Here is a 12,650-nt window from a genome sequence, read left to right on the forward strand (position 1 = left end):
CTGGAGAAGGAGTGGGGCACTGGATTGTTTGATGCTAATAGGCCCTGAAAATAAAAGCGAGGTTGAGGTTTTATTAATGATAGAATGGGCAAATTAAAGTTGGGGGCAAGTCCTCCTAGACCTTCCACTTAAAGGAAGGTGACAGCTGCTGGGATGTACACAAAGGAGGCTCACACCTTGTCTTTGTGTATGAAATTACCATTTTGTATATACTGTATTGATATTCATCAATTGAAACGCATGTAGGAATTTCAGAGCTTCCCCTATGGCCTCAGGCCTTGAACTTTTTCTCTGTAATGTTTGGCATCCCTCCTTAGCTAAATCTCCTCCTATAAAGGTGTGTGCTTGTGATGGGGAGCAGGCAGGGAGCGACAGGAACCTAAAAATCCACAATTTGGGGCCTGGAGAGTATAACTGCTTAGTTATTTCAGATGTGTCACAGACCATATGCCATCGAGAACTTCCCTGCCCTCTTTCAAGTCTTTTCTCTTCCTCACCCATTGGGTCTTCTCTCTTTTCATATGAACAAGTCGTTCTCTCAGACCATAATTCTAAGTATCCACAATAGGCTTTAACTGACCCCATGGCAACTGGGTTTTTTGTTTGTTTGTTTTAAACCAGAGCCATTCTTACCACAGAAAATTCAAAAGCTGCAGCAGGAAGCTAAGAAAAATTTGATTCTAGAAGTGTCCTCAAACTAGTCAAAGTTTTGGTTTGAGAAGTTCTCTTCAAATCACAGACAAACCCATTCTATTTTGCCTTTTTGTTTTGTTTGTAATAGGATTCCCAAACCAAAACGCTTTGCCTTCCAGTGGATTCAGCGCCATAAAGTGAAGTGGCCCGTACGGGGATCGAACCCGCGACCTTGGCGTTATTAGCACCACGCTCTAACCAACTGAGCTAACCGGCCAGCCATAACGAGCTTAGTCCCGTTTAAACACCAATAATCTTATCAAAGGCCTTCCACAGACAGACTGTAATGACCTTAATCGAGTATTAGCCCTACCCTACAATTAATCCCCAACTCTACAAAACGTATGTTCTCGTCTCTAAAACTGGAACAGTTTGAAAAGGGATTAATAAAGGAGGGAAGGGAAACTTATTGACTGTTGTTGACTGCAGGCTGATCAGACAGGTGCAGCCGGTCCAAACGGGGGTCCAGGGACAAGTGATTATCCAAGTTTAGCTTTATGCCCCTTGCTTCTCACAGACTTCAGAAAAAGGATTTTTTTTTTTTAATAGCGATGCAGAAGAGAAAGAAGTTTGCACTTAAAACTAAAAATTTTTTTTTTCCTTACACTTACCAGGTTATAATACGTAATATTTGTCTGTCCTTTTTATCTTCTCAAACACAGGACTTTGAGACCTTTAGGGACAAGAATCCTTCATGCCCAGGCTTATACTTTGTCCAGCACAGAGAAGGCTGTCAAAATGGAGTAGGGTTCTTAAAAGGAGTGGCAGGGAATGCCCCTTGACGTATAACTCCGCCTTTCGTTAGACATTATTCCTATTTTTCCAAGGGATCATTGCCTAATTTAAGTGGAAACATGCAAAAGAAACGTGGGTTCTTTGCTCAAAGTTTTTGAGCTGATGAGAATACTTTCAAACTTGCAAACGCACGCGGCCAACTTAATGCACCACGAAGAAAAACAAACAAGCTTTTCAGCAGAATGAAATCCATAGCTCTGCATACAGCGGGCCCAATGAAGCATCAGGTTTCACTAGCGAATCAAAACACTGAACTTTCAATAAAACGCCCGCCTCTCTTTGCTCCCCCCACTTGGCGACCTAATTTGGAAATTACGCCAGTTCTATTAGTTTTCACTTCGGTCCGCAAATATACTATTTAAAGGCCTGTGGCCCGCTTATGTCGTCTTTGTGAGAGCAGCCATGTCAGGTCGGGGTAAAGGAGGAAAAGGCTTAGGGAAAGGAGGTGCCAAGCGCCACCGCAAGGTGTTGCGGGACAATATTCAGGGTATCACCAAGCCAGCCATTCGGCGTCTTGCTCGGCGCGGCGGCGTCAAGCGCATATCTGGACTCATCTATGAGGAAACCCGTGGGGTGCTCAAAGTTTTCCTAGAGAATGTGATCCGCGACGCCGTCACCTACACAGAACACGCCAAGCGCAAGACGGTTACTGCTATGGACGTGGTCTACGCGCTTAAGCGCCAAGGGCGCACGCTCTACGGCTTCGGGGGCTGAAAGCAGAATCGACCTCACCAGCACTTTCTTAAAAGGCCCTTTTCAGGGCCGCCTACGAAATCACATAAAGGGCTGACCTGCGTTGCAGAAGTAAATGAGCTCTTTGTGGCTGCTGAAGGAAAACAAGCAAATAGGTCGTTAGCAATACTTGACGTTTGTGATTTTCAAGTGACTACGCCACGATAAGGTGAGAAGGTTTTTAATTAAGTACTTACTAACCACACTTAAAAAAAAAAAAACACTTCTAAGTAAGTAGAAAGTGCGCGTTTATCGTGCCATTGGAAGCATCTGAGAAAAGTCCTTGGACATCACCGGAGGAACCCAAGGCAGAAAACACTGCACTGCGCTATGTAAATGAAGGCTTTTTGGGGACAAGCTCTCGTTGGAGGACGCGCGATATCCGGAAAACGACACTGATACTGTAGAAGAAAGGATTCCAAGGCTGTTTTTCTACTGTTTAAAACAGCCAAGAAACAGGACGCAAAACCTTTGGTGGTTGTAACAGTTTTTAACCTGATAATATGCCAGGAGTGAGAAGCAAGGGCTTATAGGGTTTAGACGGATTCGCGTCCTGCTGGGGCGACTCGCTGGTGGCGAGTCAGTCCACTGCTGAGAACATCAGTCAGGCGTTGGGCAAGTGAAGCGTATTTTTGCATATCCACGATTCCAACCTCACAAGGAAACAATGACCACCATATCCAAGTAATGCATGGGCTGTGGATGAGCAAAATTAAAGTCATAATTTTCCCTTCCATTTTAGGACACGGTTTAATTTTTTTTTTTTTTTCCAAGCAGCCCATTTATACAAACGAGCCCTTCATAAAGGCCAGGCCCTGGCGAACCACATATAAAAATGCGCTGCTTAGCGTTGCACTGGGCTCTTTCAAAGGCACCCCGAATACTAAGGCCCAAAATAATATTAGCAACATTAGTGTAAAGAGCTCTGGTGGCGGAACTGTGCCTGAAAGTTGGCGGTTCAAACCCACTCAGCTGCTCAGTGGCGATTTGCTCCGGTATGGATTAAACCAAAAAAAAAAAAAAAAACGTTGCTTTCGAGTCCATCCCGACTCAAATAGTGACCAAATTTTTTGGGAAGCGGATTGCAACATCTTTCGCTCTTGAGAAGGCTGTCTGATGGATTCAAACCTCCAACCTCTCTATTAGCAGAAAAGCGCTTAACCACTTCAACACCAGAACGCCGATGCAGATTACAGCCTAGGAAACCCTGAAGGGCAGTTCTGCTCTGTCACATGCGCTTACTATGAGTCGAAGTCTATTCCAAGGCACCTAACAACATTAGTGTGGATTTAACATTTAGGATGATCTCTAAGGATGTTAAGTGAAATTTCAAAATAAATGTTGTTTAAAAGGGAAAGGTACTTCAACCTGGACCCTGAGGGTTTCTTAACATGCCTGTTTCATGATTTTTTAGGAGTTTCATTCAGGTCCTGTCAACTGTACCGACCCCAAAATTTCCATGAAAGTTTTGGGTTCGCCCTGTGGAGAGCCCTGGCGGCTTGGTCAAAGCTATAGGCTCTTTTCACAAATAAAATACATAGGATCAAAATTGTATTAAACTAAATGTATTAAAATAGTAAAACTTTTTTTAAAAATTCAGACAGTAATATACAAACTTGTTAATAAAATAATAGCATCTAATTACCACCACACTTTGGAAATAGCAGTGAGGATAAACACTATTTCAAGATTCTTGCAACAATAGTAAATTGAAAATATTTTCTATCGTTTAGTTTATAGCAGATAATGGAAGGAAATGCTAAATTTGTTAGAGGTTAGTAAAAACAGAGGTAATTTTTTTTTCCTCCTAATCCAAATTCAGAGACATCCCATTTCTAATTATTGTCCTCTTGGAAGTCACTGTACACTGGACTAAGAAAGCCTGGTTGGTATCCTACAGTAGATGCCGACTCATGGCAGGCGACCTTATGTGTGCAAATAGGTACTCCATAAAAGAAAAAAAAGATATAGGGTGATGTAAAAGAACAAATTGGGACATACCACTTGCTGTTAAAAAAAATTGTCTAAAACCCATTGGCCGTGGAGTCCATTCCAACTCACAGCAACAATGTAGGACAGAGTAGAACTACGCCCATGGGGTTTCCAAGGAGCGTCTGTTGGATTCGAACTGCCAATCTTTCAGTTAGCAGCCAGAGCTCTCAAACACTGCGCCACCAGGGCTGTGTATCTAGCTACCTATCTAGGTGTGTGTCTAGGTATATACCGATTATCTATCTAGATACCTATCAATCTAGACATCTCCATAGATTTCTATGGGTAGATATCTAAAGATTCGGTAGCTGAGCTTAACTTTATCCCTTCCTCACACTAGTCATTTCCAGAAACGCAGTCTAGCTTATACATAGGCCAAGTCCCTGGGCCCTCTAATAGCCTAAGCAGTGAAACTTATTTTTTGGATTGATTCTATCAACCACAATGGGTTTGGCTTTTTGGTTCTTACTGCGTCAATTACCTTTTGTTTCACTCCAAATATAACCACTTGTTTTTGTAAGGAGACCCACGACACTGACCTAGAGGCCCCACTTGGCTCCATAAACTAGAAATTTCCAGTGTCACACCGTTTTAGAAATATTTGGGTGGCTCTTAAAAGAGCCTTTGGGTTCTTTGAAAACTAGTCTCTCAATGCTTCTCACTTCTTCGATGCTGCCTTCCTGGGATTTATTTTCTGCTGGGTCACCTTGGGCTTCCCGGCCCTAAGCTTCCCTGTTCGGGCCTTCGGTGGGCTCTTCCGCTGCTGCTTGACCTTGGCGCCCTTAGCCTTCCTCACACTTCTGGCAGCTTTCTTAACTCCTGCTGCCCTTGGTTTCTTGACTTTGTTAGATTTGGCACTCTTTCTAGACTTCGGGTCTCTCGACAAAGCCAGCTTCTTGGCCTTACCAGAGGCGGACTTCTTGACTTTGCCCTTGGGCTCTGGAGCCGCCTTCTTGCTGAGCTTGAACGAGCCGGAAGCGCCGGTGCCTTTGGTCTGCACCAAGATCCCTTTGCTCACCAAGCTTTTGAGGCCCAACTTGATGCGGCTGTTGTTCTTCTCTACGTCGTAACCAGCTGCCGCCAGTGCCTTCTTGAGCGCAGCCAAAGACATGCCTGCTCGCTCCTGCGACACCGACAGCGTCTCGATAATCAACTTAGACACCGAAGGGCTCGGAACCTTGCGGTTAGCACCTGTCAAGCCGACAGGCTTCTTCCCTCTCTTCTTGGCTGGAAGCTTCTCCATCGGGGCTGGAACAGGAGCTGCAGGCGCTGTCTCAGACATCGCAACACGAAGACGGACAAAGATGCAATGACCCGTGAGAAGCGTGAAAGCGAGGCGGGCCTCAGGGCCTTTTATAGGGCAGGGCGCGCTGTGATTGGTGCATCTCCAAGGCACCGCCCCCGCCCTTCGGAGGAGGAGCATTTGTGTTTGTTCTACCCCCAAAAGTTGAATCCCACAAAACCCCTAAGCACCGAATCGCCAAAGTTCCACTACTGAAATGATCCATGGAGACTCGGGTTTCACATGCCTTATTGTCTTTTAGTGAAAGATAACCCTTTATGTCAAAACTATTCGATAAAGCTCTCGATTTTCAGCAAAATCTAAGGGCGGAGAATAAAACTTCCTCTTTTCCTTGTAAATTCAAAGGTAATATTTAGCCGGAGGTTTATCTCACCTCTTCTGAGTGGTCTTCCAAATGGTTGGCTTTCGCTTGATGGAGAAAATAAGTTATTCACGCCCTAAATTTTATTGAAATTTATTTATGTATGTGAGGAAAGTAACACAAATTTCTTACATGTCTCATTGCAGAGTTAGAAGACGCTTGTGGAAGTGCCTAAAACTTCAGGGTATGAATGTATTTGGGCAAACACAATCTATGAAGTCATAAGCCACAAGGCACACGACTTTCCTGTGATTAATGCTCCTCCCCAGACCCTGTGGCTTCGTAGAAGACCCTCAAGGACAGGTTAAGTCACATGGATCTCACAATATGGTATCTGCTTGGCCAAAATGAGGCCACCCTCATGGCTGGTGTCCTCAACTGAGTTCTGCTTCTGGTTTCCTTACTTCGGTTTCCTCCCCTCTCTCCTGACTGATACGCAAATACAGTCCCCCCGCCCCCAACACCCCCCAACATAAAATGTCAGGTAGGAATCCTGCCCTGAAGAGCCCAGTGGAACCACAAACCTGCAGCTCTAAGAAGAGTTGGGTGGCAGAGCTGTGGAGAAAAGGTTGTTGGGATCGTGCTCAGGATGCTTCTCTGAGCTTCTCCTTGGTCTGGCCTTTGTGAGGGGGCCTGGAAATAAGAGTTTGCTCATGAAAGCTGGGCCCTTCAGGAGGATGCTGAGGGAGCGGTGCAGTGTGGCCAGAACCCAAGGTCTCAGCAGAGAAAATCCCCCTCATGACTTTTTTGTGAGGATTCCCCTATGCCTGGGTGAGAAGTTCCCTGGTTATTCTGTAAACCTAAGAGCCACCAGAAGATTTGAAGGACAGACAGTTTGTTGTATTGTTGTTGTGGTAGTTGTTTTGGCTATATGTTTTTTGCAAAAACGATCATTACTGAAGAGGACCCAATGTCAGAGGTTGGGAATCTCTTGCAATAATCTCTGCAGGATGGCAAGGGCTTTGCTTAATGAAAGCACGTGGAAAAGTAGCAAGTCTGCGTCTGAGATATTTCTGAAGCAGAACCCGAAGGATGAGATTGCTGGCTTTCAAACTTTTTCTGATTGTAAAGTTAGATAGAAAAGCTTCTCTCTCTCTCTCTCTCTCTCTGTCACACACACATACACATACCTGAAACAAAAATTCAGGAAATAATACTACCCTAGGTGCCTGTACTGTGATATATTCTATTTTGTTCTGTCTCACTTTTTTAAATGCTGGTTGCAAACCATGAAATTGATTTCACGTTCCACTAATGGACTGTGACCTTCAGTTTGAAAAATCTTTCACCTTGAGGAGAGTGACCTTGTGTTGACATTTGCTTGGTTTCTCTGACCCTTAATGGCTCTCTGAGCACTTGTGTCCTTAAATGTCAGTGGCTTAGGGGTCCCTTCTGTGGCTGTTGGATCCTTGTATTTACAGGTTGACAGAACATATGCCATGACATTAAAAATAACATATGACTAAAGAACTAAGAAAAAATTTTAGATTATGTAATTTAAGACCCAGAGAAAGAACCATGAGTCATATTTTGCATTAGATAGCTAAAAAGATATCATAAAAACACATCTCTCTCTCACACACATATATTACATATTATACATATAAATACACATATAGTGCTTTTTTCTGTCTCATCACTGGCCTGCATTTTTTCCCTCCCCGCCCCCCAAAAAGGAACTCATCGTATAGATGAAGAAACTGAGGCATAGAAAAATCACATGATTTGACCAAGGTCAAAGAGCTAATGAGGGCAGACTAAATCCCTTGCTGTGGAGTTGATTGCAACTCATAGCACCCCAGGGAGGAAAAAGCTGTAATTAGTTAATAAATAAATAAATAAAGCAGGAGTCACTCATTTTAGTCTAAAGAGGGGGATGTTTGGTGCTCTGTGGATAGTAGAGTACCTTGTTTTTGCCCGTATTTACACAAAATTTTGAAATGGTCATGATTTAATCACGGTCTCAGAGTAACCTTGTTTGATATTGATGTTCAGTGAGGTTGTTTATGTCCAACCGGAAATAACATGGCCTAGCTGTGAGCGCTAGGCCAGTGTTCAAATTTCAGAGGCTTTTCTTTTCTTTTTTTTCTTTCCCGGGCTACTACTCATATTTCTTCATTTGATGTTCCCAGAAAGTCTATAAGGCAGTATCAATTCCATTTTGCAGATGAGAAACTTCAGCTGCAGAAATATGAAATAATTTCCTCAAAGGAGACAAGTGTTCAAAGGTCTGGACCCAGTCCCCTCCAAGATGCCACATGGTTCCCAGCTTGTGTTGACCAGCATAAAATGGGGAGAGGCAACCAGAGGGGCTAGGTGTTGTGAGTGGAACCCCCAGCCATTTGGGGGTTCACCTCTCCCTGATTGTAGCCAATCTTGGTCAGAACTGAAGGAAGGAGCAAGGACCTCCCAGGGCGCAAGGAGATGAATGGTGGTTTTCTTTGCCTTTTAGCTCCTACCTCACAAAAGGCAACTGAGGGATCATGGCTGCCTGAACCCTAATGTCATATCTGCCTGTTGCTTTTTTTTCATGTTGCAAATGAGTTCAACTTTTGTCAGCCTGAGCTAGCCATTAAAAAGTTTCCCATCTGCCTTTTCCGTAAGGGTTTCAAGAGCAACCACTGTCTGGATCTATTATTTCCGTAGGTGGCATTATTAATACCCTCTTTACAGCTGAGGGAACTGAGGCAAAGAGAGTTTGGGTAACTTGAGCAATATAAGCAGCTAGTATACAACAACTCGGGGATTGGCACCAGGCAGACTTACTCCAGAACTTATGTGCTTAATGACTAAAAAAAAAGAAGGGCATGGAGAGAATTTCATTCACATGGAGTCCAAAAGCAAGTAAAAACAAGCAATATATTTTTTAAGGATGCGTATGTAGGTTACAAATCAGGAAAAAAAAAAAACGAACAAACACAACGCATAATTAACACAGAATTCTGGTTAATGGTTACCTCCATGATAAGGGTTGGAGAAGGATCGAGGAGAGTCTCCTGGAAGTGGGGTCTTTGAAGATCCTAGTGATGTTCTATTTCTTAATGTGGATGGTGTGGACACAGGTGTTTATTTTAGTAATACTGTTTTATGTTCATATTTTTCACAATTATTAAAAAAAAAAAAAAAGTGAGAAAGAATCTAAGCCCAAGACCCCATCTAATTAGGAAGCCCCTGGAAGAAAAACAATTTGTGTAGCTAGAAAACCCTGGAGGAGCCAACCAGGTAATCTTATTTCTGTTCTTTCTGAAACTCCATATTCCTTTACTAGCTATTTATATGTAAGTAAAGGCATGTACCCCACCATGCTGTTTCTTAATTTGTGACTAACAGGTATTATGCTAACATCTCACACTTCAGTCTAAAACCTTTCTATGAACAATTCAGCCTCAACAAACCAAACCTATTACTGTGGAGTTTATCCAAGTCATAGCCACCCTATAGGACAAAGTAGAACTGCCCCATAGGGTTTCCAAGGAGTGGCTGATGGATTCAAACTTTTGACCTCTTGGTGAGCAGACATAGCTCACTGTAGCTCCTAACCAATGTGTCACTAGGGCTCCAGTTCATCTCCAGGAGTCGCAAATAATTTTCCCAAGTTACACGAATGCTAATAAGCCAGTCTTCAAAACAGGTGACACAAGCATTAGCACTTGGAGTGAATTTTCTTTAATCTAGAATATGGCGCAATCAGAAAGAAAAAGTCATTTTTCTTAGTCTTCACAGTAGCAAGGGGGTGGGATCTGGTGATGTATGCCTATTTCCCCTCACCCTTATCCCTTCTTTCCACCTCAGCATAGATCCAATGACCCCCTAGAGATGCTGCAGATATCTGATGACCATAAGGTAGAAAGTACATGAAGAATAGTTAGCACAGGATGATAGAAGAAGCCTGCCTCCTTAAGCAGCCCCGGCACCCACAGCCTAACCTAAAGTCATGGATTGAATTGTGTCCGCAGAAATATGTGCAGTAAATTCTAACCTCTATGCCTGTGGTTATAATGCCATTTGGGAAAGGATTTTTGTCATCATACACACTGCTGAGTTCCCCCAACAGTGCCTGGTGCATGAGAGGGGCTCAACAACAGTGCATACTGAATGGTGCACACATGGTCCACTCCTTTTCCAGCTTTATCTCATATCTTTAGGGCACAGTTTTACAGCATTTATCATTCCAGCTTATTCACCTATTTCAGGTATGAGATCAGTTTACAGATACACACCCCTCCAAGATTATGAGGATGTCAACATTTTATATCATTGTCTAAATGGAGAAAAGACTGAAGTTGTCAAGGATTTCATTTTACTTGGATCCACAAACAATATCCATGGAAGCAGCAGTCAAAAAATCAAAAGATGCATTTCATTGGGCAAATCTGCCGCAAAGGACCTCTTTACAGTGTTGAAAAGTAAAGATGTCACCTTGAAGACTAAGGTGCACCTGACCCAAGCTGTGGTATTTTCAATCGCATCATATGCATGTGAAAGCTGGACGATGAATAAGGAAGAACGAAGAAGAATTGACACCTTCGAATTGTGGTGTGGGCGAAGAATATTGAATACACCATGGACAAATCTATCTTGGAAGAAGTACAACCAGAATGCTCCTTAGAAGCAAGGATGGCGAGACTATGTCTTACATACTTTGGACATGTTGTCAGGAGGGATTAGTCCCTGGAGAAGGACATCATGCTTGGTAAAGAACAGGGTAAATGGAAAAGAGGAAGACCCTCAACGAGATGGAATGACACAGTGGCTGCAACGATGGGCTCAAGCATAACAATGATTATAAGGATGGCACAGGACCGAGTTTCATTCTGTGGTACATAGGGTTGCTGTGAGTCAGAACCGATTCAATGGCACCTAACAACCACATATCATTGTCATATGGATATGTGTAAATAGTTGTGTGCATAATTAGCATTTTTTTATTTTTTCACGAGGTTCAATGTTGTTCATGGATGAGTGTTCAGACTGGGCATTTGGATTGGGCATTGGTCTAATTACTGGCTCTGGGGACACTAAGCTCTGATTCCCGGACACTGCCGTCTGCATGTGGAATGGGAGGAGCCCCGGCCTTGGAATCAGGAGAAATAGATTAGCTTCTGTCTTAGTTATCTAGTGCTTCCATAACAGAAATAACACAAGTGGATGGCTTTAACAAAGAGAAGTTTATTCTCTCACAGTCTAGTAGGTTGGTTACAAGACCAAATTCAGGGTGTCAGCTCCAGGGGACAGCTTTCTGTCTCTGTCAGCTCTAGAGGAAGATTTCCTTGTCATCAATCTTCCCCTGGCCAAGGAGCTTCTCAGGCACAGGGACCCCAGGTCCAAAGGACAGGCTCTGCTCCCGGTGTTTTCTTGTTGATGTGAGGTTCCCCTGTCTCTCTGCTTGCTTCATTCTTTTATATCCCAAGAGATTGCCTCAAGACACAATCTAATCCTGTAGGATGAGTCCTTCCTCACTAACACAACTGCTGCCCATCCTCCTTCATTAACATTACAGAGGCAGGATTTACAACATATAGGAAAATCACACAATATGTAGAATCATGGCCAAGCCTAATCATTGCACACATTTTGGGGAGGCATAATTCAATCTATGACAGCTTCCCACCACATCTGTCTCTGCTTTTGTGACCTTGGACCAGTTTAACTTCCCTGCTCCTGTTCTCACTCAGTTTTCTTGTCTGTAAAGTAGAGCAGTAATACCTTCCCTGGGTAGTTAGGAGGTTTATAACAAACAGTGTGGATAAAAGTACTTGAGCTGCACTTAGATGCAGCCGAATGCAGTTGTTTACTCCAACATAGCCCTGGGCAGAGAAAATCCCTTGCCGTCAAGTCGGTTCTGACTCCTAGCGACCCTATAGGACAGAGTAGAACTGCGGATTTCCTAAATGTAACCTAAAAAAAAACCCTAAGATCCTGCTTATTCTTCAAATAGTGCTTTTGTTGCTACCATGTCCATCATTTTGCAGCACACTTTTTTCCTTACTGGGCCATGGCTTAATAAAATCATGGTGAAAATTTGACTCTCACTAATAATGAAGGAAATGCCTTTAAAATGAGAAAAAAAAAAAAAAAACTTTTTATTTTCTTTTTGCCTATCAGGTTAACGATGCTTTAAAATAAAAAATCCTCAGTGTAAGTATGAGCGCAGTAAAACAGGAGTTTCTATACTATGTTGGGATCATACATTGGCATGGTTCTTCGGGATTGACATGTTTGGCAATATGAAAGTTAAGAGACTTAAAAAATGTTTTTACCCTTTGGTCTAGTTTTACCTAGGTTTCTATTTCTAGAACTCTAACCCAAGGAAATAATCAAATATTGGAACAAAAGTTTTATGTACAAAGATGTGTGATCTGTGTCACCCGGAAGCATAAAAATGGGATTCAATCCAAACATCCAGTAACAGAGGACTAATTACGATATATCCAAAAATTAAATATTAATCATCCATGAAAATTTGTTTGTAAGCATATTTAGAAAATCATATATATGCATATATATATATGCAGATACATGTTATACCACCTAAATTTGCTCAATATTTATAAAATTTATTTATAGAATATAGAATTAACATATTTATATAACTATACATTTATAGGATATATATTTATCATGTGTGTATCATATATATTCATATACATATATCTCTCACATACATATAAAAAGAATAGGAGACACTAGGAACGATTTTAATTTTCTTTATATATTTTTCTTTTCACAAATTTTTGCAATAAACATTTAACATTTCTGAAAACAGGAAAAAAA

General features: G+C 42.3%; 2 protein-coding genes and 1 non-coding gene across 3 annotated transcripts; 1 reads left to right on the forward strand and 2 right to left on the reverse strand.

Annotated features, from left to right (window-relative positions):
* Nucleotides 1-836: 836 nt before the first annotated feature.
* Nucleotides 837-910, reverse strand: TRNAI-AAU (transfer RNA isoleucine (anticodon AAU)). Its single transcript has one exon. It is a non-coding gene; the product is annotated as a tRNA-Ile (tRNA).
* A 974-nt stretch (nucleotides 911-1,884) lies between these two features.
* LOC126076966 (histone H4) lies at nucleotides 1,885-2,407 on the forward strand. The gene has a single exon (XM_049885721.1). The coding sequence runs from the start codon at nucleotides 1,891-1,893 to the stop codon at nucleotides 2,200-2,202; it is 312 nt and encodes a 103-aa protein (XP_049741678.1). The 5' UTR covers nucleotides 1,885-1,890; the 3' UTR covers nucleotides 2,203-2,407.
* Nucleotides 2,408-4,870: 2,463 nt separating this feature from the next.
* On the reverse strand, nucleotides 4,871-5,494 carry H1-6 (H1.6 linker histone, cluster member). The gene has a single exon (XM_049885403.1). The coding sequence runs from the start codon at nucleotides 5,492-5,494 to the stop codon at nucleotides 4,871-4,873; it is 624 nt and encodes a 207-aa protein (XP_049741360.1).
* Between the last annotated feature and the right edge of the window lie 7,156 nt (nucleotides 5,495-12,650).

The sequence above is a fragment of the Elephas maximus genome, chromosome 1, assembly GCF_024166365.1.
Source record: "Elephas maximus indicus isolate mEleMax1 chromosome 1, mEleMax1 primary haplotype, whole genome shotgun sequence".
In the NCBI taxonomy this organism is placed as follows: Eukaryota; Metazoa; Chordata; class Mammalia; order Proboscidea; family Elephantidae; genus Elephas; species Elephas maximus.